Source organism: Xiphias gladius, chromosome 20 (assembly GCF_016859285.1).
Source record: "Xiphias gladius isolate SHS-SW01 ecotype Sanya breed wild chromosome 20, ASM1685928v1, whole genome shotgun sequence".
NCBI classification, from domain to species: Eukaryota; Metazoa; Chordata; class Actinopteri; order Istiophoriformes; family Xiphiidae; genus Xiphias; species Xiphias gladius.
Window position 1 is genome coordinate 20,887,308 of NC_053419.1, and position 27,012 is coordinate 20,914,319.

The window sequence follows — 27,012 nt, forward strand, 5'->3', positions numbered from 1 at the left end:
CACTACTGTTGACAGCGATCTTTGACAGCAGCAGAAAACATTAGTAACTCATTTGATGTGGTCTATAAGTGAACAGATCTTGTGGTGAGATAGTTAGTTCCTCTAAAAGTCCTTAAAACCTGCGGTTGATTGAGGAGGTCTCTGGAAAGCGACAAAAAACACAGTAAGCGCTACAAAAAAAGCACACTACATGTGCATTTATGTGTGAAACAAAGAAGGAGATGCACTCGTACTTTTTTCTGCGTGTTCCTCCTTCAGGGCTAAACTGTCAATACACAGGAAGTTCAGTTCACACCCCACAAGCTTCAGTGACTAGGCCTGCAGAATGTCATTAAAAGTGTATATCGCGACCTTGATCTTAACACTTGGAACACTCAGCCAGCCGTGGGGCCAAGTTTCAGTCTTGCTTATTGTTGCATGAGCTTGATATTTGTCAACCTTCTGCTGTCATCACTTCAATCAACGGACGTGATGAAATGTGAAGCTGAAGAGATTTTTTTTTTTTTTAACCTCAGAAACACTTTTCTGGAAGTATTCAAATGAGGGGAAGGGAGAAATGAGATTATTGAATATTCAATCAAATTATAATTAGAAAGAAAGAATTCAAATCCTTGCCACAGGAAATCAATTTCCGCTAAACATGTAAATACCTTCCTACTCATGTTTTTCTCGTGCGAAATTTCCCCACCTAAACTTTTATCATCACTAAGATCAGTGATGTGCTGTAACTTACTTGTGGGCTACAATAGTTGAAAAATTATGTGGGTTTCTCTCACAGTGTCTTTGATCTGAATCCTTTAGTGTTTTTACTTAGTTTTATGTTGAATGGCCCTGCAGTGAGCAAAGCATTTAGTCATTTAGCGTTGACTGTTAATTTTACTAACCTGAGCAATTTCTTGAAAGCAGGAAATTTTAAACGTTGTTAGGTTACAAACGTGTACGCAAGGTCTTTAATTTGTGGAATACTTTATTGTTCTTGGTTGGATGAAATAAAAGACGGCACAGAAATTATTACGACTAAAATCAGTTTGCGTTTCACTGACAAAAGTGAAGCTGTGTTTGCCAAAGTGAAAATCTAATCTCAAGTGATTTCCCGGTGGTGTAAGCTGCTTGCAAACGTGTGATACAACTATTTTCGAGAATTTCTCAACAATCGTAAGCAACGAAGACGTACGTGAGGATGTACAGCAAATGCAGGCGTGCAGATACAACCTTGACAAATTCTACATTGTTTGAAAGAATAAAGCCTCACAATAATGTCTGCGGAAGTAATTTTAAAATCCACGTGTCTCATAGGCAACGGTTACCTATTTTCTAATAGGACGGAACACAAAACAGCTAAATAGGCAAATTTGTGTTTGTGCATTTGTAAATTTGTTTCGGTACCCCGAAATGTCGGATAGTAAACTCCGACACTCCCCTTTGAGAAGAGACCAGGGTCAGGGCTGTATTCGAAAGGGTTCAAGAGCCATTTTATTTCGGGTATGTCAATGTCAGGCTTGTGCATCAAAATTATATAAATCCAACAGCTGCAGAGAGTGTGCATATTGGGCTATCAATGCCAACATTCACAGCACATAATGAGTAGGTCATGAGGTCAGCTGCTTTCTGTGAACTCTTTTCATCGACATCAGCAAACAGCCCTCTCCAGTGTGGACAGTCTGTATGAAACATATAAAAGAGGGAGAGCGAGAGAGAAAGAAGGAAATGCTGCAAACCAACAATTCACAATGGGGTTCAACAGCAGCAGCAAAGTTCTTTATATCAGACACTTCAAAATGACCCTTCAAATTCATAAAGACATGCATACAATTCAGAAGCAACAGCATTTTCAGAAATAAATCTTGACACAGAAGCAACCTCAAACAGTCATACTGGGATTAGAAGTTCATATCTGATGTTCCCTGGTGTTTCTCTTTGACATGGATTTTCTTCAAAAAGTGCCTGGTGACTAATACTGTACAGTTAAGACAACCACACAAGACGTGCTTGTGTTCGTCTGTAAAAAAGGAAAGAAAAGGGATGAAATGCTGGTATAGATACTGTTGTCTGCTTTATAAGAGTCTGTTATTTTGTTAGTGGACCTGAATAAGGTAGATAATTAATATAGTGGGATAAAATGAAAAATCTGTAAGTGGATATTTCAGTAACATTATAGTTTGAAGAGAGGGCACTTTTGGTTTGAAATATAAAATTTAATTTTAAATGACAAGACGAGTGTCTACAGCCTTGCTAGCAGACGACATACAGGTATTTAGCAAGCATTATGTTTAACATGTTCACCACTTTAGTTTAGCAAGTTAGCCTGCTAACATTTGCTAACTAAACACAAGGTTTCGGCAATCTGAAAAACGTCTACTGAGAATGGAGTGACTCAGGCAGCTTTGAACATTACCAACTATTGGAACTATTGGTTTAAAGTAATGATAACCACACACATTGCCGTATTTAAAATTTATATCGAGTGCGCTAACACTCTCTCTCAACTGTTGAGCCAAACTACTTCAAACAGTTGTTATAGATTTTAAAAAATTAAAGCGTGATTCTGCAACTGGATGACCTCACATTTCTTCCGAGAGTACTTTCAGTGGATAGATCAGGTGAAAATGGACTTTCAACAAGAAGCAAAGATCAATTCCAGCTCAGTGAGTGGTGTGTCTCATTCAGCCGGGTACAGGAAAGGTTATGTTTCAGTGATTGGGAGTATTAGCCAAAGTAATAAACTTTAAATGTGACCATTGACAACACCTCCAACCCAAGAAAATACCTACCAAGCCTTGTCAGATCACAATGAGTGAAGTGACTGGTGGCAGTGCAACGCTCTTCCAGTTTCTCACCCTAAGAAAGAACAAGACTGAGAGTCTCACAGCCATGCTAGCAGCTCTGTAAGGCTTTGCTGTGGCACAGCATGGCTTGGTGCTAAATGCTAACCGTCTCCCAATGATAACATCAATATGCTGATGCTTTATTTACCATGTTCACCATCTGAGTTTAGTGTGTTGGCATGCTGATATTTGCTTTTTTAGCACTAAATAAAAAGTACAGCTGAGGCTGACATGAGTGTCATTTGTTTTGCAGGTATTTAGTCATAAACCAAAAGTGGTGAACAACTTAAAATTATGAGCTGATGATGGCACTAGATAAAAAGTTATTATCCTATCGGGAACATTACTATCCGTACCGAAATTCATGGCAATCCATCCATTAGGTGTTGAGATACGTTAGTCCGGAGCAAAGCGGTGGACCAGCAGACAATGCCATCCCTTGAACCGCGCTGCTAGCGGGGCTAAATACACAGACGGCTGTACGATTAAGTCACTTGCATTACACTCCTAAATCCCAGTTAGCTAGGGATCCCAGAAGTCAGAGATTCTTAAGCGGGGAAAATATAAGGTGTGCAGATCCCCACAGCTTTGTTGAGGCTGGGTTTCGGGAACGTAAGCAGACATGCAGGCCAGCAATTTACACCGGCTCACTCTGATGTATCAACACTTTCTAGGGGGGGGGTGACACGTCAGATAATCATCACTTGGTCAAGAACTCCCTGCGTATAGAGGCCCAATACTCAGTAGGCTGTCTAGTCTGTGGCACTTAGTGTACCATGACATAATGTGGTAGATAGTAGTTATAAAAGGAGGAAGCTTTTCGAGGTTCACTGCGTATGGAGCTCAGGCTTAACGGGGAGGCCAGAAGGCAGTATGTGCTGTTGACTGTAAACTTATTCTGGACAAATACGGGTCAGAGTTCATTCATTTAAGTCAATTTAGGCAGTAGGTGTGTGTACTGTATTGTTTGTGTGTTTGTGTGTGTGTGTGTAAGTTTGGGCACCCCTGAGGAAAATTCCACCGTTTGTTGGTTTTTGAAGTGAAAAGAAGTAAATACAACCTCTGCAGCAAACGCACGATAAAAATGAGCCTTCCTTCAAATGATACCATGATTATTGTGGCATGTGCATGCTACTACCTGTAAAGTCTCGGAACTCCGTTAACTCGTTGGGCCTGAATTGATTCTTCTTGTGAGGCAGGTCAAGAGTTATCGTTAGGAGTTGTCAGCTGATGTGCTTTCCAGAGCTGATGAACTGACGCTCAGCAACCACCGGCCGCTCTAAGCAACTGACTGAGTGAACTGAATGAAGCTAACTGATGCTATAAAAGGCTGTAAAAAGTTATCAACCTACTTCAAGCTTGGAATTTCCGATGTCTGAAATGTCATTAAGAAATGGCGGTTAAAGGGGGAATGTGCAAGCCAAAATGAGATTGGGAAAACAAAGAAAACTTTCAGATAAAAGCGCTGGTCTGCTGGGGAGAAATGTAAAGCAAAAGTCCCACGTGACCACAAAGGAGCTGCAGAAAAGTTTAGCTGACACAGGAGCGGTGCTGCACCTTTCCAACTCTGCAGCGCTGATAAACAGACTACATCGACGAGTCATCAGTAGGCAACCGTACGTGCAACCTCACCGCAAAGCGACATCTGGATAAGCCGGCGTTGATTCGAAAACAAGAGCTGTGGGGAGAGAAAGCTCAAACTGAGCTATTGGACCACAATCACCTATGGGTTGTCTGGGAAAAAAAAAAAAAAAAAGGAGCAGCATTTGATGATAAAATAACACCAAAACATCCTGCCAGCCGTTGGCGATGGAAATACTCTGCTTTGGAGTTGTTTGCGGCAAGTAACAAGGGGAAACACTGCAAAGATAGAGGGAATCCAATAAATATCAACATATTCTGGATGCAAATGTCCTGCAATCAGTCAAGAAAGTGAAACCAAACCAAAGCTGCCTTGTACAACAGGACCATGATCCAAAGCGGACCACAAAATCTACCATGAACTACTTCAAGAAGAACGAACTGAAGCTTCTGGAACGTCCCTCGCGGTCCCCATGACCTGAACATCATTGAAAAATCTGTGAGTAGATCTTAAACAAGCTGTGCCTGCAAGACGGCCTAAAAATATCTCAGAACTTGAAGTGAACTCCAGGAAGACTGGGTGACAATACCTAAAATACCCGACAGCGTTTACAAGCTATGATATCCGGGGTACACACAACTGTATGATCTCAACACAGTCTCTTGTTAGATTTTCTACCGTATACTGTATGAACAAGGGGGATGTTTTGCTTTCATAAGTGGAGGACATGATTAAGTGAGTTTCTATGACTAAAAAAAAAAAAAAAGAGAAAAAGATTAAATTAGTTATTATACTTTCCATAATAATGGTAGTACAAAAAAAATCTAAATGCTGTATAAATTGGTGCATTATTAATGAACAAACCAACTTAATCTGTGTAATTTCCTCAATAGAGCCTTGAAAGTGTTGAGTTTGCATCCTTACTACAAAGAGAGGTGTCCGTCACTGCTTCACCTTTGACTGCTCTTCAGTCCTGGTGTCTTTTAGGAGAACATCAACGGTGGATAGAAACTGAAAATCTTTTTTTTTTTGACTAGGAAATGAGGGGTTGGAGGTAGTTTTGAGCACCCTCGGCACTGCAAGCAGTCCTTGAGCAAACGCTGGCAAACAGAAAGAAGTTCTCCGGCCGTGACCACTGAGGTCCGACATGGGTGTGGTCCTGTACCATCAGACATCAGTAATGATACACTGGCCGGCGGTAGGGCATCCTCCAGGACGAAAACCCTTGCAAGTTCGTCTCCTGGGAGACCACGGTTGAAAGGGTGAAAGCTACAAATAAAAGTTTTCTTATGTTAATTCTTCATCCGTGTTGTATTCGAAAGTGTTTCTGACCTCGGAGAGAAAGAGTGGAGCTAACATAAATAATTCACAATGCAGTAAAAAAAAAACCAAACTGCATTCCCTCATGGTTGTGGTGCCTTTCCTTTCCTTTGAGTCATTCCTAGCAATTGGGGATATTTGTGCAAGTGGGCCCTCTAGTGGTCCCTCCGTACGGTGTGGCGTGTGTGATGATAGAACCCTGGTGCAGCCGGTATACGGTACCCAGGGGGGTGGAGTGCCTCAGCACCCCCCTGGGAAAACACAATCAAGTCGAGACAGATAGTCTCTTAGAAGATAAAACCGGGGGGTCTGAAGGTGTGCTGGTGAACACAGATATGTTCGCTGCTATTCTGGGAAATGTCTAAGCTGCACATTTCATGGCTGGAGCAGGGGAAAAAAACAAAAACAAAAGAAAACCTTTGTGAGGAACAAGGCCACAGATGTGACCGGGACTGCCTGTGAGCGGAGTATATTGGAAAAGAACAGATGTTCACTACCCAGTCAAGCACCCACCTCTCGCTTTGTTAAAGGCTGTCACAGGTGAAGGGCCGGCGGACGGAGGACGCGTACCGGTTGCTGATTCTCAGCCTGTCAGACATTTCGCGCAGCGCCCGCTTACAGTTTTTCCCGCCCCGCAGCCGCGCAGCTGTACGCCTTTCGCCTCGGGACGCTTCCCCTCGACTCTCGTCCTCTGCCCATGGAGCTGCTCTCCGGGAGCCGCTGGGGGGCTCGAAGGCCCCCCGGGTGTCGCACCGGTCTGCGTAGAATGTCCTGCTATGGGAATACATGATCATAACGCAATCTCTGACTGCAGTTCAGCTGCAGTCAGTGGTGGGAAGTAACTGAGTACATTTATTTCCCTGTACATGAATACATTTTTGAGGTACTCGTACTTTCCTGGGGTATTTCCATCCTACGGTCCTTTGTACCTCTGCCTCTCTGCATCGTAGCCGCCACCTGTGTGACCTCTGCGGCATAAAGCATATAAAGCAGTTAAAACGAGCTCCACCTCAACTGCGACGTGAAAATGCCGCTTACAATAATGATAAAACGACCCGCTGCGTGACGAGTGAGACTACTTTGAGTTTTTGAATCGTCCCCGAGGGCGCATCTGTTCTCCTGCCCGAAGTCTCCGCGAAGACGCGTTTCGCCTCCCGCTGCTTCGCCGTGCGGTGCGAGGCGCGCGCAGAGTCTGACGCTTCTGCCTCACGTTCGTCCGCTGACTGGAGGAAGCCCCGCTGCGCTCACGTGAAATAATATCCCGCGTTTTCTCGAGCGATAACCTCTCAAATATTGACCCTCGATCGCTTTCGCTGCTTATTTTACAAACATTACCGATGCAAAAAGAAATAGGACACAAAAAAAAAACCCAATGAAAACATGAAAACACGACTCGGGAAAAGTCGTATGTCAGTTGTCAGTAAGCCCTTCTCAGTGTAGGGGCTCTACGCGTTTGTCTTGCAGGGTGCAACGAAGGGCTAAACCGCGGCACCGGTTGTAAAACCTCCCAGTTTCGTGCCGGTGATGTTTAAAAAAAAAAAAAAAAAAAACACGGCTGAAATTGCGCCAAGAATCCAGACCGGGACCCCGACAACCCGCTGCAGCTGCATGCGTCCACTCCGGCTCCGCGCAACAGGCGCAACAGGGGCTGCATTTAGCCGGAGAGAGGGGCCCACTGAGGCCGCATGTACTGGGCCCGCATCTGGTTTTTGTTTGTTTTGTTTTTGGTGGTGCGCCGCCGCTCTGTTGCGTTGGCGCTGCGGCCTCCGAGCACTTCACCGTCACCGGCCCGTCCTCGCCGGAGACGCGAGCGGGGCGGCCGCGCACCTAAACGCGGTTGCGACAGTCTCCGTGGGTTTTGGCAGCAGGAGCGGCGCTCCCATTGGTCCGCCCTCGCACGTTGTGGGCGGGGTTTATCTTGGGGGGGGCGCCGGGCTCCGCCAGCGCGTTATGAAGGCGGTGACGGCGTGGACTCGCGCCGCTCGGAAAGTCAGGAGCGACTAAACACACAGGACGGGCCGCTTTTAACCGGAGTCCGAGACCTTGGCCTGACGGTGAACTCGATATTCGACAGGCTCGATACATGTTTTAGTCGACACCACTGACTTTCGACGACGTCGTGACTTTGTTTTTACCCGGGTCGGAAAGCGGTCTCCTCCGCATGGGCTCCCTACTCTCAACGAAAATGAACTCACTGGACCGCGCAGGTGTGTTGCTGACAGGTTAATTAATATCTGCCGTTTATATAAACACATGTGTACGTACACGTCGCATTCAATGGAGTTGACTTGGCTCAGAAATCGGCGATATTAGTTGACCGCAATGGAGCCGGACCTTTCTTTGGCGTCTGGAAGCGGCGAGGGTCCGTCGTCGTCGTCGTCGTCGTCGGGTTCACACACCTTGTCCGGGAGTGAAGAAGTGACGGCCGGGCTGGACATGAACGTTTCCGGGGATGGAGGAGACGGTCGCGATTCGGACTCGGACGAAAGCGTCGGCGAGGTGGAGGACGGCAGAAACACGGCGCAGGGGACGCCGGGGGATGAAGAGGGGGAAGAAGACGAAAAGGTAAACACACAGAAAGCACCGAGACAAGTTGGGAGGGGGGGGGCTGAGGCCGGCGAAGACGCAAATGTGACAGGTTTTGCCCGCATTGTTGCGTGTCGGTAATCCCCGTTTAACACCCGGAGCCGGTGAACTCGGGTCAGTTTGGTGCCGGCGGTCAGAGCGGACGTGCTCGGTGGGTTTGCACATGTCAGGAGGTCCGTGCCGCTCGGACTCCAGCCGCCCCCCATCCACGGGTCACGCAGCCCAGCCGGATGGAGGCCCCATGTGTGTTGCTTACCTGTCACTTGATTACCCAACTCCAGCCCCACGCTGCGCCTCCGCCGCGTCGCCCTCACGTTTGGGTCGCGCAGCTAACTTTGCGATTTTCTGGTTAAAATTGGAATGAGCAAAATGGTGTTTTCCCACAATCCCCAAAGACTCTTCCCACTGTCCGGATGAAAACGTGTTCTATCAGATGCACAAAAGAAAATCGAGGTTTTTAACCCATCTCCCAAGAGGCTCATCTTTTTCCTAATCCAAACTAAGATGGTAGCCAGGACTGACTTATGTCCCTGTCAGTCACACTGACATACACTCAGTTGCCAGCTTATCATCTTCACCTAGCTCAAGCTAAGGCAGTCTAATACAACAGGCCTGCTATAAATCCTCCCTTCATGAAAGTTCAAATATATCATATATATTTTTCTCCCACCCCATTTACCGCATATCCATGAGGGTAGGCTTCGTTTTTGAAACACCACTCAGTATGACACAATGAAATTCAACAGCACTGCAAACTGCATCCTCCAAACTAACCTTAAAGTTGAATAAACGCCTCTCTAAGCAGTTTCAACATAAACTGAACATTGCATCCACTGTGTAGAGGCAGGATTTATTGCAGGTCTGTTGCATTATACTGCTTGATTACTTTAAGCCGGGTGTATCTGGCCGGCAGCTACGTTTATATTGATGTTCCTTTCCAATACGCAAAATAACGTGTTGATATTTGGCTTGTGTTTTAGAAAAGCGGCAAGGACACGTGTCATTTCTGGCTGCCTGGATTTGGAGTTCGTTAGGAACTTGAGAAGAAAAACTTTTAAAAAAAAAAATTTTTTTTTTATTGTGCAACAGATGGAATATTTTTATTAGTCTCCGAGGATTCTGGAAATGCCTTCATACTAGAGTTAAGTGGTGTGTGACGACCTGGGTTTTTCAAAGATTGCTGGGTGTCAGAAAATCGATGCTTAGCTCTGTGACTTTAATGTAATGGTAATATATGAGCGGCACAGGCTGGGACTAGACTAACTGCAATCTTTTAGAGGAGCGAGGAGTTTTTGTGGTGGTTTTTTTTTTTTTTTTTTTTTTTCTTCAGGAAACAGATGGGGAAAATGAGGAAGACAAAATTCATGTCTCAGCCTTTTAATGAATTTAACACTACGCGGATGCTTCTGCATACTGGTTGTACTGGCTCGGAAGACGACAGTGCAGCCAGATGTGTGAAAAGGTGTGTTTGAGGTTTTGGGCGCTTGCCAGACCTATAAACCTTTTCGTAATGCAACATGACTTTACCCTCTAGGTGTGGTTGGCTGTCATCCCCTACGATGTCCAATACAAGCCATGGGGAAAATACAGAAAGTTGTGCGACGTGATCCATCCATTACTCCACACTTTTTTACTCATTATCTTGGATGCAATACCCCAAGGCAGTACAGCAATAGATGACTAGCTGCTACTCTTTGGCATGACCTAAGCGCCCGTCATGGAACAGAAAGCTGAGTAATTGCTTTGTCCTGGAATTTGGAAATACACAGACCTGCAGACCGGGCCCACATTGCATTTCCTGTGAGGATACTGCAAGTACGGACCAAAAACTGGACTAAAAGCCTTTCATTAATGGCCATTCCTTTCTTGACGCTACGTCAGTATTTGTAAACATATCGGACTCTCCAGCATGCACCGACATCCTCCGGAACATACTCCCGGGATGGTGTCATGTTTGCTAACGGTGGCTCTTAACTAATTTGGCTTGGCAACAGTTTGAAAATCCATTATCTTAATAGAGCTGAGACACAGACGACAGCGAGGACTAAGTCTGGTCTCTTATTTCATTTTCTCTCAACGTGAGCTATTCTCTGCTTTTGAAATATATTTATTTTTATTTATTTATTTTATTTTATTTTTTCACCTTTTTGGAAAGCAGATGAAATGTCATTTTGGTGTTTGATATGATATTTGTCCCCAAAATATTTTTTACTAAAATAAAATCGACTTTAAAATCGCACCTGCCCCTTTTTTTTTTTTTTTTTTTGAACCAGTGCAACATGAACCCCGTGGCCTTTTCTCCTGATTCCTTTGAAAAGTCAGTTTGAAGTTTATTTAAAAGCAGTGACCTCTCCTACACTGGCTACAGAGGAGATGTAATTTGAACTGTTACTGTATACAGAACTGAATACACAACCAACACCACAAAGCAGGTCAGATGATCAGGGAACTCTGACCTTTGACCTATGTCCTGCTGCTGTGGAGTTAAAACAAGGGAAGACTTCAGAGAACTCACATGATGTCACCTCTCCACACTGACCGGCTCAGTTACCACTCTGGTTCCAGACTTAGCGCTGTGCCGCGTTTCCACGAGCAGCACTGCTTTCTATGGAGCTTCATGGGATCAATCCAAAATGTTTGTTTGATGCCCGTCTTCACACAGTCTCAGTGTCGTTGCATCCATGTCCATCCCAGACTTCTAAATCAGTCCAGTGTTGTGGGCAGCGATAGAGAACATTATCTGCAGTCAGGATGAGATTATCCCACGCACAGTCCTTTCTTTCATGCACAAGATAGAATAACAGAAGTATATTAAAAAAAGGGAGCATAGAGTCCAGATTTATAAACAGATTTTGGCCCAAGCAGCAACCAAGTTTGCGATTGGGAGCATTGGTAGCGGTTGCACCTGCTTTTCAATGTCTGAATATAAAGGATAATGACATATTTTGGTTATTTTTCAGTTTCATGAAACATGTTACATGGTCTGTTCTGCAGGCTGCCATTCAGAAGCCAGCTTGCAAAAAAAGCCCTAGTCTACAGCTCAGTGCTCAGTTTTCGTCTGTATAGTTGTAGTGTGCTGCTGTCAACGTTACTTTTTAGTTTCCCATCAGTTTGATTTAGGGATCCAAAGTCACACCCTTAAATTGCTTGTTTTGTCTCACCAACAGTCCAAAACTCAAATATTTAATTTAACATCATAGGTGACAAAAACAAGCTCAAATCCTCATTTTTGAGAAGCTTATAAACAGCAGATATTTGGCAATTTTGACTGAAACGATGAATCCGTCGTCAAAATAGTTGCAGCTTAATGTTCTGTCAGTCAGCTAATCAATTACCTGACCAAATGTTGCAGCTTTAGTCTGATTTATTTAAAGCTAAGTTAAACATAGAAGGGTTAACTCTGCGTTTTTAAATATGAATTTTGCATAATACCCATAAGACAAACAAACCCTCCCTTGATACACACATTTGAACATGACGTGAGGTACATTTCTATGCTTTAACTGCAGGTACGACAGTTAGACAGTTGTAGATTTCAGATAATACTTGTGGCCAACACAGTGAGTCTTGACACGCTGCTTCGCAATCTACACCCACGCCCACCATTCCTTATCGCTATATGTCTTTCTGCTTTTTATATCCTCTCATAGTCATAAATCATATTTTCCATACTTTCTTTTTTTGTACCTCTCATGTACTGATTGCATAGTACAAAAAAACTGACCGTTGTGTCATGCCTGATCCCTTGTGACTCCTGCGGAGAATCACTAAAGCTCAGTCTTAAGTGTTATACCTTCAGCGAGGTACGATATTTGAAACCTAAATTCCCACAAACATATGATAAGTAACAAAAGCTTGAAGTGAGCAGGTCTTGTTGGCATAAATCAGTGAATGTCTTGCAACAACAATGACAGATTATTCTCAAGAGAATACCTTTTCGTTTTCTACCAAAGTGCTAGTCTTACTCTTCAAGTCTTGGCGATGACTGGAGTTGTTGGTGTAGTAGTTACTTGACTGTAAGGTGGATTATCTTCAGTACACAGTGTCAGCACCAGCGTAAACTAAATGACTTCCTCAGTGGTGAGGTAAGATGTAAAACGTGTTGCGCCATGCATTGCTCCCGCCTTGCCCCATTTTAAAGAACACAGTTGTAGTTAGTTTTGAAGCAAAGTGATCTTGAAGTGGCTATATTTTTATAAGAACGGTTAATCAATATGACAATGTGAAAACAGTATGACGGCGTGGAAGGGGTCAGTCGTAGTGAGGAACCTACGAAGGGCTATCACCTCAATCTGCAGATCCCCTTGACTTCATGGAGCTTTATCGTGACTTTCAGCTCATCGTTTATCCGTCTCATCCCGACGTTGTTGTGTTGGTTCACTCCCAGGCAGCTCTTTTCCGCGAAAAAGCTCCAGAAACCCGTTTTACACCAACCTCCTCAGCACCAAACAGCAGACAGAAAAAAAAAAAGAGCGACTAACATAGTGGAGCGTTCAGCGGCTAAAGAGCCAGGTATTTCCCTCAAAAACCAAACACAAAGGAGAGTCAGTATTGGACTTACATTCACCAAGTGGCTAGTAGCACAACTCCACATGAATTATCATATTGCCTGGTAACTGCTGGATGTGTAAATAAGCTGCTTGCCTTCAAGTTCACCATATCAGCTTAAAAGGTGACGATATGTCAGTGTTGACTTCACAGCTTTTTTCCCGCTGTCCCCAAAGTTTAAATATGACTGCATTCAATGAGGGGGTTGAAAAACTCATTTTAGGCAGGTGCCATGGTGTTTAAATCAAATTCATTGTGCATCAAAGAGAGTCCATTTGCTTCTAACCCTCTTTGTCTATCCATTATTCCCTTTCAGTGACATTGAATTTATTACACTGACTTTACATCCATTCATCTTTATCTGTCACCCAACTGGCAGCTGCTGTCAACTGTTATATTCAACCCTATGTTTGCCCACGGGTGTCTATTACACTGAATGACGTACTGTATGGAGGAGTCAGATCATTTACAACAGGGTTGGAACAGCAAAATAAGAAATTATTCCCCTATAAGCAAAATCAATCATGTTAGATGACTGTTTAAAAAAACAAAACAATCAGCGCACATGTATAGATTAAAGAAAAGAATGACTCCACTAAAGTGAAATTTCTTTCTCAGCTCTTCCCTGTGGAGCAGTTTGGCTTCAACAAGCTGTCATACTCCTCAGCAGTGAGTAATGAGCCTGTTCAAATGAGAACAAACCATGTGTGACACTTGGCACTCAGCAAACTGCATTAACCGGAGGATTAAAGCAACTAGAAAGCTTTGCTGAACTGGAGCTGCTCTGTTTAAGTTAGCAGAACGATCATTTAACCTCATGAAAGACATGTTCATTCGGTCTGGCTATGTTTAGCATATGAAGACCACTTCTGGAGAGAATTTGTTTGTTTAAAAATGTCTGTGTGATGAAGAAAAATGTGTTCAAACTCTCTGCCTACAGTGCTACTGCTCTGCTACTGCTCTACTGCTCAGTAGAGTTACTTCTTCAAAAAATATCCTCAGTGTTACTTCACATAGAAACACGGGACTCCTAGTTAATGTACTAACTAAATAGGTTTATGTTATGGCCATCAGTTTGAACTATTACATCTTTGGCATTTTGGCATAGCAGACGGGTCTAAATAACTACAATACCCATTAGCTCTAGTTGCTATGGCGAAGAAACTGGTGCAAATCAGAGCAGGAGCGAATTTGAAATTTACCCAGAATCCAAAAGTGAAGTGATTTTTAGCTGCAGACTGTGTTGCCGGTTTTTTCAACACTGTAATCTTTAGTTTTAATTGGTGGTTAGTGGCACACGTCGGAGATTTTAACCTCAGTGAACGGATGTTTCTCACAGCAATGCACCTTTCTACCATCCGTCTCAATCTGACATAATCCTTGGTTGGCGAATTGGTTTATTCCATTAGGTCCTGTTCTCTAAAGGTGGAAAGGTAACTGTCATGCATTGCATGCGTGTTTGCGTGCGTATCAATATTTGCTTTTGCAGTTTGACAATGTTTAACTCTCTCTCTGTGCAGTTGTTCTAACCCCGTGGTGTGCCCCTAAATAAGCAGCCATTTATTTAAGCAGGCAGCCAGTCCGGGTGATTAGAGGGACATCCACTGTCAGTGTAATGCTTTGTGGCTAAAAGGATTAGCACAATCCGGTTAAGACTCTTTTTACTCCTCCTCTGGATTGTGTCTTTCCAGGATCCATCTTTGATTTATGACTCTTCTGTCCTGTCTTGTGTATTCACGCATGTCTGGGTTTAATCAGCCTTTCTGTGTTGACTGAGCACTTGAAGTGACACAGAAGCTTAAGTTTGTTAGTATCCCAACAAAATGTCTCTAGGTCGGAATTTAACTGTAGGTTGGGGTACATCATCGGAGGGAAGCAAGGTAAGAGACTCCAACTGTTGACAGTGCTGGTTGGATTGATGTGTAGGGTAAATTTGAAGTTCCTATAATGTAGTTTTTGAGTACTTTGTAGTATTTTACACTAGTTGGGCTGACATTATGTTGCTGATATTAAAAAAAAAAAAAAAAAAAAAAAAAAAAAGTTTAGTTTCACAATCATTGCTAAATCAGAGGCACAAAAACAACCCTAGTGGTCATGCTGTCACACAACTCTTCAGAGATTTGTTCTGCTTACATTTTTACTTGACTTCTTTTAGTTCTTTTTTTTGTTTTTGTTTCCCATGGCAGAATTCCCAGATGCACATCTTATGACCAAAATGTAATCAGTTGTTCCCGGGCTTAAGGCCTATCGGTGCATCAGATTTTATGGAATGTTTCTGTTTCTGATTCTGATAATACAATGAGTCTCAAAGGCGCTCTACTTTATACGCAGGAAAACATGACTTCCTAGGTGGAAGAAAATAACGCACAGTTTAATTCTTTACAGTGCTGAAGTTAATAAATCTTATCATGGTTAATTGTATGAAATTGGAGAATGAAAGAACCACTGTAGATCATGTCAACACAGGAAACCGAACTCCCCTGGGAGAGCACACAAAGGTCAAATACTCATAACCTCAGATTTTCTTTAGATAAGGAAGGGACAGTAACGCTGTAAGGAGAAAACTTAAGTGACCATAGGGTGACTGAAATGGGGAGTACCCCGTGGAAAAACTTTCAATCTCAGAGTTATCTGGCTTTGAGCTCTCTTAAGTGTGCTGTTTTCCTCACGAGTAAACACTTAAGAGCAAGGGAAGAGAGATTCAGGCCAGGCTGGAATTCGGGGAGAGTTGAAGAAGACAGATGGTGGGTGACAAGGTCAGCCAGAACGTAGTTTGCTCTATTGCATTTGACCCTGAGAAAAAGAGCGATGAACATGTTCTCTATCTCAAGAGTTCACTGTGTACAGTTCACAAAAGATTGAAGCACTGCATGAAATGGCCATCGCATTATATAATGACACCATGTGTTTGTTTCTGGAGTTATGTAAAAGGAAAGAGGAAAAAAATGTCTTGGTTCTCAGTGTTTACAGAGGCAGCAACAACATCCCTACTCTTATACATTTCTTCAAACAGCTGACGGTTTCCTAAACCTCTCCCGCAAATGTCAATTGTCCAATCATAGCTCTGTGACCGTAGCTAGGCATGGCAGGCCTTCCAGGTTTTGGATTTCTCCACAAGACGAATCAGTTTGCATGGGGCTGTAGTCAGAATGGTACTCAGCATGTAAGGTGTTTTGGAGGCTGGTGTCTTCTTTAGCTTTTCCAGAACCAAAAAGACGAGAGCACCTGTTGGAAGGAATGGATTAAAACGTGTGTTTATCTGCTCTAATGTGAGCTGCAGTTGTTGGAATGTCTGTCCAAGTAGTTTACCACTTACAGTAGTAACAGAGCTGTACTTCCAAACCCAAGGAGCATAACAGGTTATGGTAAAAAGTACCCTGATGATTAGAGCACACCCGCTGTGTACACCATGTGGAGGGCAGTCCTGGATGCTGTCCATTTATAAAGAGCTCATCTTGGCTTTTTATTAGATTGGGGCAAATTTCCACTCCCGCACCTCCGGCCAAAGTCGGTTAGCCTTCACCTTTAAAAGCCTTTTCTCTTGTAACGTTAGAAGTGGAAAAATACAAAGAAGCATGTAAGATAAGCAGCCAAACAAGATAATGTTAGAAAAATATAAGTCTAATCTTACATTTTTACACATCATACTTACGATACGAGGACTAAATAGCTCTACATTGTAATCCAAGAACAATGCTGTTTCTTTATTTCCATGTCTTCTAAATGGATCATGATCTGGCGAGGACGCTGACTTTTTGCCTGGGGCATGCATCTCTAGCCTCAGTCTTTTAGCATTATTTCATGTGTAGCTATCAATTGCATAATTATGATCCCTTTCACAACAGTCTCATTTTAAAACGAGTCAGCTAGAAACATGCAACATTCAGCTTTCGCCAAACTACAGCTGATTAAATCTGGGGAGTGTTATGTACTGATATATACTAATATATGGACAAACTACTGTTTCACTGGATTTCAGAGATTATTTGAGTCAGATTCTAGCAGGTTATCTGATTATAGCAAAGGGGATGCCTCCCTCTGAACAGTCTGGGATTATCTTGTTGAACCGTGAAGCATCAGTAACATTAGACCCTTTAATCTCGTGCACACTTGTTATAATTTTGCAGTAAATGAATTTGAACCAGTATGTGTGTATGAATTAGCATGAATCACTTTTAACGGGCACTGCTAAAAGTCTAAAAAAAACCAAACTCAGAAAGGCGTTGGGCTTTAATAGAAAAAAGTAATTGCTGGCAGGCTCGTAATTTATCTTTATTGTTAGACTCGTTAATTTGTCGGCAATATGGAGTGTTTCTTTGAACGTAATGGAATGTATTGAATTGCCTGGTTGGTGGAGGACATTTTAGTTTGTTGCACAGTAAAACCAGAATAAGTTTTATTGCCGAGTAGGTTTTCACATATGAGGAATTTGCCTGGGTGTTTTGGTGCATAACAATAAACATAGTAAGTAGAAAAATATAAAGAAAGATAAAAAAAACAAGTACTGCAAGTCAAGAAGTAAAAATATAAAACAGAAAATTTACTAAAAGATGAAAAGAGAATGCAAAAATATGTACAGTATGTTATTTAAAGGAAGGAGCTGTACAGTTTTGTGCAGGAATGTGCAGCGTATCCCCCAGGGAATGTGCAAAAGTTCACAGTAAACAGTAAAAACAATTTATGAAATCTTTCCTCTATCAATCTTTCCTGCTCGCCTCAGGGTCCTGGAGGCGTACAGGTCCTGGAGGGATGGCAGATTGTAGCCAGTCACCTTCTCGCCAGAGCAAATGATACGCTGCGGTCTTTCCTTGTGCTTGGCAGTGGCAGCAGTGTACCAGATGGCTATGGAAGAGCTGAGGATGGACTCAGTGATTGCCGGTGTACAAGTGCACCGTCATTGTCTTTGGCAGGTTGAACTTCTTCAGCTTCCCCAGAAAGTACATCCTCTGCTAGGCTTTCTTGGTGAAGGAGCTCATGTTCAGCTCCCACTGGAGGTCCTGTGTGATTATTGGTGCCCAGGAAGCGGAAGTACTCCACTGTGTGGACTGGGGAGTCACACACGGGGATGGGGGATGGGGGGGGTCTGGTCTCTTCCTGAAGTCCACAACCATCTCCACTGTCCTTAGAGCATTGAGCTCCAAATTGCTCTGACTGCACTAGGTCACCACATGGTCAATCGCCCACCTGTAGGTGGACTCATCCCCCCAAGAGATGACTCTGAGGTGGGCAGTCGTGGACGCCACTGCTGAGGTTGGGAAGATGACGCTGGTGGGCTGGAGCTGGTCTCAGGACTATCCCAATGTCTTTCAAAACGACAGTAGTGCTCATTCAGTTCGTTCGCCAGGCGCAAGTCATTGATGGAGTGGGGAGCTTTAGGTTTGTAGTTTATGATCCGTCTGAGCCCCTTCCAAATAGAAGCAGAGTCACTGTTTGGAAACTCGTGTTGAAGTTCCTCAGAGTACAGTAATTAAGATTCTCTCAGCGCCTTGCAAAACCTGTACTTCGACTCTCTAAACCTGTCCCTGCCCCCGCACTTTTGAACGCTTCTTTCTTTTGCAACCTCATCTAACTGAGCTTAACTGTGAACCAGGGTTTGTCATTGTTGTAACTCACCCTGGTGCATGATGGTATACAGCAGTCCTCACAGAAGCTGATGTAGGACACCACAGCCTATGCAAACTCATCCAGATTATTTGAAGCAACCCGGAAAACATCCAAGTCATTACAATCCAAGCACGCCTGAAGGTCCTCTATAGCTTCACTGTTCCACTGCTTTCGTGTCCTCACAACGGGTTTACCCAGTTTTAATTTCTGCCCTTCGTGCAGGAATCAGGTGGACCGTGATGTGGTCAGAGTGACCCAGTGCAGCCTGGGGGACAGCATGATATGTGTAACAGTGATCCCAAATATTCTCCTCCCTTGTCAGGCATTTAATAAACTGTCTGCATTTGGGAAGTTCATGGCTGATATTAACTTTGTTAAAGTCGCAGAGGACAATAACTAGCGGTTCAGGGTTTGTCCGCATTAAACATAGTATCTGGTCGGCAGGCATGTACTGTGCCTCCTGCACGTTGGCCTGCGGTGGAATGTAAACACCAAGCAGAATGAATGAAACGAAATACCAACCTTGGTGAACTGAGATTATGCAATAAGCACCACTCTGTGGTCTGTGGTGTACTTTGCCACCACATGGGAAGCTACAGATTTTGGCTTTAAAAGCTGCGCTTTGTCATGTTTGCGTTGTTCAGCGTAGACCAGAGTGTCTGGACTTCTTCTAGGATATTAATGGCTCCATGAAAACCAAACCTAAGTGACAGGGGGGGGGGATTCTTGATGGTCTCTTTCTGTAACAATGCTCAGTCGAGTTTAATGTTTTAGATGTGAAAAGTGTGTTGTTTGTTTGTTATTGCCAGTGCACGTTATTTTCAGTTGTTGAGTAGTAAAGGATGTGATAGAGAAACAATGGCAGGTATTGTGATGAGCGAAACAAAGGACAGCGATGACTGGATAGGGGTAAGGAGTGATGCCTATTGATGTATGGAGTCACTCTTCCTGTTTTACTGAAAATGTGTACACGTTGTGTATTAGCAACCACTGACAGTAATAACAATTTGTTCTCACTTGTAAAAGGTTCCCTTCATCCATCTCAGTGAAATGATAAACAACACTTCAACAAAATCCAATCAAATGGAAATAATATCCTGGTGTGTGAAATTTTTTTTTTTTTCTCTTTAATGTGGAAATCACGACTCAACCCTCTTCACCTTTGTAATGCAGAGCCCTGCTAGTTAATTAAGTAAAACATTATATGTGAAATATGTTGTTGACAAAAATATAAAGAAAAACAGTGAAATTTTTGTTACTGTATTTGCATTTGTGTTGTTTTCATAGACAAGCCTATGGCTCTAGTGGCACAGACAACATACACAAGTGTGTGAATACCACAGAGTTTTCCTTGGCTTGGACTATTGGAGTATTTATTACTTGACCTTGGGGACAGTTTCCCTGTGTGCAGCCTTGCTCTTTCATTCTTGCATTTGCCTGTGTAGGATATACTGCTCTTCCTGCTGTTCTGTCCTTTTGTTTGTCAGTTTGTTTGGGTAGCTGTGTATACTTTTGTATAGAAAAAGACTCTCATCTCTGCAGCAGAGTTTCTTCCACCTCCCAGTGCATTCAGTCTTCATTGTTTTGGCTGGTAAAGGTCGACAGCAGGAGTAAAACCTCTGCTGAGTGTTTGCTCTGCTCTCTGCAGATCACTTTTATCCACACTATACTGGAACAGTTCCCTTTCCTCGCTGCAGCACTGATGGTTTGGTAATTCTTGGCATATACCCTACATACTATATTAACTTTAATTTTTTTTCTGTTTCTTTGTTTTTTGTACTTTCTGTTGCACATTGTCCAAAAAGATTTTTATTTTTTTTTCTGTGCTTGGGTCTTTTTTGTTACTTAAACTGATTCTTTAATACAGTACTTTATATATTTACAACCTTTGATGGTGCACCGGCAGCCCTAAGTTATCTTAAGTCAGTGATTATTAAAGCATCTTTAATCAATATTTTTATCATAACGATGTATCAAATGAAAGTGTGAAAGGTGTCATTTGTAGTGATGAACCTACAGAGAACTGTCACCTGAATTTGCAACATCCCTTTTATAGCGAATTTCAGCTCATTGTTTCACTGTCCGCTCCTCAACTGCACTGTTTCGGTTCACTCTCACCGCTGTCACTGCTCTTACAGCATTGTTTTCGGCAACAGCAGGCAGCTGTTTTCCATGCAAAAAGTTATAAACACCCACTGTACGCCACCTGCCCAGCATCAAATTGCAGACGGACACAGTTAGCAACTAGCTGGTGAACATAATGGAGCATTTAGCAGCTAAAGAGCCAGATATTTCCCTCAAGAGTAGGTAGTGACCAAAAACAGAGCTAAAAGAGAGCGAATATTGGACTTTTAATAAGATGGGATGTGATGAAAGTCATTAGATGACTTTCATCCTTAGATGATTCATTAGATGGGGACAAACTTGACTACAAATGAATGATAATGTTGATAAATAATGATAAAGTCAGCTATTGTGGGTTTGATGAAGATGGCATAGCAGACCACAAGGGCTTCAGGATAAAAGACTGTACAATCTCATGTATGATCAAAGTGACAGGATTGTTTTTGTAAATGATTAACTCAATACGCTCAACAGAAATGATGATGATGTGACAACAAATAAAAAAAACATACTAATATAGAAATAAAGCCTCTATTTGTCACACATTGCATGTAGGTCAAGGTTGCCTCATCTTTCAGTTGGTAAACACAACCGATTTTGCGTGTTGTGCAGTCCATCCTCTTTGTCTCAATTGCTTGCTGTCTGCTCTTTGCTTTGACAACAAGGGATTGTTGGTACTGTCGACTGTGTGTGAAGCTGAGGGTGGAAAAGAGGATGGAGGAAGGAGGGGCAGGTCAGGTTTGATCTTGCTTACAGGAGCTCTGCTGCAGGGAGAGAGGAATGGTGGTAGGTGAAAGGGCACTGGCTGCTGCCAGAACTGCAACGTGTGTGCTGTCCGCTGTGCACACAGTGAGCAGACTGCGATTGGCTTACTGCAGTGTTTTTCAGTGTAATCAAAAAGGCATTTAAAGGGCTTACACCCACTCTTCGAAATCAATGCAGATGTTATGGACTGGCAAGAATTTGACTAATATCCTCTAATAGTAGAGCTTAATGCAAGGCAGTCTTAAGATATAATGTACATTGAACTGGCATAAGAGTTTACTTATCAACCAGATGATCATTCATAATTGGCTGATGATGACGTCCAAGCTCAGCGGACTTAAAAAATAAAAAGTATCAGATGGAACTCTGGCCAGCTTTGGCAACCCTCCACAGTTTTCACAGGCTTAATTTTCTGCTTTGTGGTGCATCAACCAAGTCGGTAGGACGAAGGTGAAATTTTGCACGGATTACAAAGATTATAGAGTTGTGTTTTGTTTGTTGTGTGTTGACTGCATGCCACCTTACTACTTTAAAAAAAGGCATGTATTCAACGCGAGGTGGAAAGAGTGTCCTCTGTATCACACACTGCTCCTCAAGTAGCCACGTTTTTCATTTATACACATGCACCAACTATTCTTATGGCCCGTGGTTTTCAGGCGATAAGGTCATGATGACCTGTCCTGAGTAAGTTTGTTTGTAACCAGATGCTTCTGGCTCCAAACAATGCGACTGGATCATTCGGGAGTTTACCGCTGATTGTTTCACAGCTTAACTCTAAGCTGCTTATAGAGTCATTGCTTAGTTATTATCTGTTTGGTTTAAATTACATAACCGTCTGTCCATTCCTGATTTCACCGTGATTAATCTTAATATATCTGCCTTTAAACACCTGGAGACCGCTGCGCCAGCTGTTCTTGAGTTCAAGCTTTGTTTGGTTGTCGTGTGAGCCTTTTACTAAGTGGGGATTTACAGTGTGAACATTACGAACATGGTTTAAACCACACAAACTAGTTCTTATGTGGAGATAAATATTTACATATACAAAACTGGCTCAGCTAACTGAGGCAAAAACTAACATTAGCTTAGTGATAGATGACCTGTTTGGACTGAGATGTAAAAGACGTGGTGAGATATGATTGACACATCTGACCTGACATTTGATCGTAATTGTCTTTTTAGAAATTTAACAACCGGTTTAGAAATGGATTTACGTGAAGCTATGAAACTCGGTGCAGAGGTTAAGACATGACTGAACCTCCGCTGTTTTGGAAGAGCATTAAGACAGGAAACCAGTGGTTGCAAAACAGATCAGCTTTTGCACAACATGAAAGTCATTGTTTTCTACTGGATAATATTCAGTAGAAAATTATCATAAATTATCATTTAGTCTTACAGTAGCACCTCTGGCTAAAAATAGATGGGAGTTAGTTTCCTGTCAACGCAGCTTGTTGGTTTCCACGTTTTAATGTGTGGTGCATTACGGTGTAGTTGTTTACGGAGTGAAGGCGTTTTTACTGGAAACTGAGATTGAACCAGATCATTTGAGACAAAAGTGCAAATGAACATTTGGGAATCACAGCTCTCCATCTCTGCCTCAGCAGTGTTTACTGGCTCAGTATTAGGTGGTGGGTGTGTGGTGGTGTTTGGTCTTTTGGGCCTAACTAGCTACAGCACAGTGTTTTAAGAGAGGCTGAATTTCTGTTAGACTGTGAATTCATTGTAATAGTTGCATCAGGCTGCAGGTAGGGGTTTAATTTTTGGTTTTATTTCAGTGTCTTAGCTAATGATCAGCAATAAGCTATGTCAAATCCACTGTAGGAAGGTAGTTAATAATTTAAGACCTTTAAAAAAAACAGTCAATTTTCAATGTATGAGTTATGTAATGTATATTTTAAATGGTCACAGTTCAGAGAGCGACTACCATCCGATTCAAAAGGTTGAGCATATGGTGCTTTGACTCAAATACAGTTGTAACAAACTCAGTAGCAGAGGCATCTTGCAATGTTGCATAAATTCCTCTACCCAAAAAGCTACTACTGAGGAAACCACTCGTTTGAAAATGCCAAGTTGACTTCCTCCTCACTTATAACATTTTTGTTGTTGGTCTGGTCATGTCTTACAATGATCTGCACAGAGAACCTTTACACTCAGTCTCCTTTTTTATTGTAGCCTCCACAACATACGATTATATAATGAAACAGATGTTGTCTGTGAATACATGCAGTACGTTTAAAACATCCATTCTACATGAGACATGACCAAGTACCGTGCTGTATGTGCTACCTCAGTATAAATAGAGTCGACGTCTGGGCTTAGACATAGCTCAGAGATAATGCATGATCCACCATCCTGCTCGTGGCTCCCTGTTTCTTCTCCTTTCTCTACGTGTGTTTTTTAAGAACACGGCCTCAGCTCAGCCAGAGCCATTAATGGGCAAACAATACACAAGACTCTTCTGCCACGTAGCAGAGTCATGACATCTTGATGTTACAGGTTCTGGCAGAGCTGGAGGCGATCGGTTTCCCCATGACTGTTCGATCTTAAGCAATCACGAGCTTTAGTGCTGATGACTGATGAGCAACATAATTGCATAAAAATCTATGTTCCTATAGTTGGAACCATGACATAAGCTTTACTTGCTTTTTTTTTTCTTTTTCTTGCAGTTTTCCTGCACTGTTTTACTCTACATCTCCACATTCATTGAGAGGTCAAGCCACCCTTCAAAAAAATTGCTCTTGGTTGTCCTCAATAGTACTGGGCTCATTAATCATCCCACAGAGAAGCAGAGGGTATTTCCCCCCCCCCCACCTAATGCTCTGAGCCGTTTATATATCTTTGTATTCTCAGGGAGGGCCTCTTCCTCACATCACTAGGCATTGTTATGTGGTCTGAGCGCCATGTAAGGTCATTATCTTTTTAGAACACAATAGGGCCGATGTAGTGTGTCTGTAACGGATTTCTAACCTGTCCCTGATTCAGGCGTGTCCATATTTTATTAACTTTTCTCACTAGAATTGCATCGAAATGTGTTTTGCTTCTGCTCTCTCTGACAATATTTCTCTTATAATATATGCTGAGTACTGTCACAGGAGATTTTGGAAACTGGACTGTAACCAAACTGTTTCTCATTCAAAACCTGCCACCATGGGTGTGGAAACCCCAACAAGTCTTGTCTTGAGAAGCTGATTCATATCCTACTTTGCGAAGAGCACAAACATAATTTTGAGGACACCCTGGGAAGCCTCCCCCTAGATCATTTGAGAAGTTGAGCCCTGCCCTTTAGAGTTGCCTAAGGTTTTTACATTTGCAGCTTTATTTCTCATTGCTCTGACATCATGTGAGTCTCTGTTGCCCTAGATTTTATATCTTAGGTTAATTTCTGCCAATTTCGCCTGATACCTGATCAGCGTTAAACTTATATTTTCAAGTACACATGTTTTCCATTGCCAGGACAGTATATTGGCTATATGACATCGGTTCGGATTTCCAGAAAGCAGAGCGTGAATGTGTCTAGAGCTGCAATGATGAGGCAGTTAATTGATCGATAGATAATAAATCTACAACTATTTTGATCAGTCAGTTGTTTTAGGCAGTATTCAAGCAAAAATGTAGAAGCTTTGACGGTTCCACCTCCTTAAATGTGAGAATTTGCTGCTTTTCCTTTCCAGAACAATTTTGTCAGTTAAGTATTTTTGAGCTCTAAACTGTTGTTCAGACAAAACAAGGCAATTGCTAACATACCTTGGGGCTGTAGGAAATTGTAACAGGCATTTTTCATGGGCAGTTTTTTTTTTAATGCTTTATAGACCAATAACTCGAGAAAATAATTGGCAGATTGTTTGATAATGAATGCATTAGCGTGAATGTACAAAACACTTTCCTAAATACATTTACCAAACTTAATGTGTGTACTTGGTTATTGTAACTGCACTCTTTACTATAGGCCAACAAATATTAACTATATTTTTTACGCTGTTAACAACTGGTTTTGTAACTCAATTCCAGTGGATTTTTAAAAATTTTTATTTTTTTATTCAAAGCACCTGAAAGATCTTGAAAGTAGCTCACTTTCATATCCATGCACAGCACTCCTCTCAGCTTAGTGTATCGATTAGCTACATGTCAATTTCCACAAGCAAATAAAAGCCCTACAAGCTGAAATTTAAGGTTTTTTTTTTTCTTTTTTTTTTTTTTCTTCAAATGAAACAAAGAAGAAACTTTTTATATTTGAACTATGGACCTCATCCTCGTATGAATCATAACTACAAAAGTAACCTTAAATACAGTTTTGTTTTGTTTCATTTTAACCTACTGCTTTTTTCTGTCTTTTTTTCTCCAGTTGGACAACATCCTCTACCCTCCCTCCATGTCCCTCAGGAAGTCCAGTAACCCAGAGTTGACTCAGGGATTAAGTCCTGCTCTCAAATTTAAAGTACATCTCAGTGAGGATGGAAAACACGTCAGAAGAAGGAGCCTAGGGGGTGGTCTCACAGGTAATAGTCTCATGTATGGTTTTTTCATTTTAGTTTCTCACAAGTGGGTGTGTGGGCTGGTTTAGACTGTCTGATTGGCATATTTATAAGCAACTGACGCGACACCAGCACATTAGTATGTTTTACTGTGGGGTTTGTATAGTTGCTACTGTAACAGCTGCTTTTTCTCGATCCGTGTTTTTTTTTTTTTTTTTAAATTTCCGATGCAGTTGCAAATCAGAGTTTACTAACGAGGTAAACGCATGATCAGTCTGTGAAATAAGTGACTCACTTAATACGGTATTATTTGGCCACAGTTCAAAATGCTTTTTAATATCTCCCATTTATGTGAAATTTGATTCATATATTTAACTCCACTTGGGAGAACAGCTTGCAAATGTTAAATATATTAGCAGCTTTTTACAGAGGAACTCCTGTAAAGCCTGATTTATTTTTACTGCTACTAATCTCGCTGTATGTAACCAAACATTAAGAAAACGCATATAAAACATACACAGTATCCAGTAACCAAACACACAAGTCCCTCATCAAATCATTTGATCACTTTCCCCTCCCCCCCGAAACTCACTCACCTTCACATGTTGTTTCCAGCGTTTCCCACAACTTGAAGATTTATTTTTATAGTGGTCGACCCCAGAGGGAGAAAAATGATTTATGTTGATCCTTATCACATTAATGGCCACAAACCAATGACCATCTATCACTTATGAAATACATACATGCTCCATAATGGGGAATAAATAGGTCTGCAGAGTAATTTTACCCATATTTCCCTCTTACCTTTAGTCATATCCAGCCATGGACTTAGTCTTTTATTTACTGTGACTCTGACGTCTCGCAGACTTTTGCCACCTTCCCACTGCAGTTGGGGCGAGTGGAATTTAATCTGCGCGGTTCAAAGCAAAGAAACCCAAAAAACTGTATTTCCAGAAGCTGCTTTGGTTACACGGGATAATCAGGATAATCCACAGACCGTGCTGTGAACAGTTTTCAGTGTTTGTCACCTTTGTGGGGAAAGAAGTTCTCAAGGACATGCTTTGATGTAAAAAAAAATAAAAAATAAAAAAAATAAATAAATGTGGGACTGCTTTCATTTTGCAGCAAGTAGTGATGAACACAGGCCATCTGTCACATAAGGAATGCAACGATGACAGTGTCACACTTG

At 42.2% G+C, this 27,012-nt stretch overlaps 2 protein-coding genes and 1 long non-coding RNA gene across 5 annotated transcripts in view; 2 read left to right on the forward strand and 1 right to left on the reverse strand.

The window, feature by feature from the left end:
• The window catches only part of srek1 (splicing regulatory glutamine/lysine-rich protein 1), a 29,447-nt gene extending 23,789 nt beyond the window's left edge, over positions 1–5,658 (forward strand). The window contains exon 10 of the mRNA XM_040156956.1: positions 5,445–5,658. Coding sequence (XP_040012890.1) covers positions 5,445–5,465 — 21 coding nt within the window. The 3' untranslated portion in view covers positions 5,466–5,658. The remainder of the gene's footprint in view (positions 1–5,444) is intronic.
• On the reverse strand, positions 1,239–8,106 carry LOC120806149. The gene is made up of 4 exons (XR_005709646.1): positions 7,993–8,106; positions 6,621–6,695; positions 6,241–6,501; positions 1,239–1,661 (listed from the first exon to the last, which is right to left on the reverse strand). It is a non-coding gene; the product is annotated as an uncharacterized LOC120806149 (long non-coding RNA).
• The window catches only part of mast4 (microtubule associated serine/threonine kinase family member 4), a 96,265-nt gene continuing 76,938 nt past the window's right edge, over positions 7,686–27,012 (forward strand). Inside the window, exons 1-3 of one of the 3 annotated variants that reach the window (XM_040156945.1) lie at positions 7,686–7,934; positions 8,025–8,292; positions 25,694–25,847. In XM_040156945.1, the coding sequence (XP_040012879.1) occupies positions 8,050–8,292; positions 25,694–25,847 (397 nt within the window). In that variant the 5' untranslated portion in view covers positions 7,686–7,934; positions 8,025–8,049. Of the gene's footprint in view, positions 7,935–8,024; positions 8,293–14,448; positions 14,742–25,693; positions 25,848–27,012 lie in introns of those variants that run through there. The other 2 variants (XM_040156946.1, XM_040156947.1) reach the window with 2 other exon arrangements.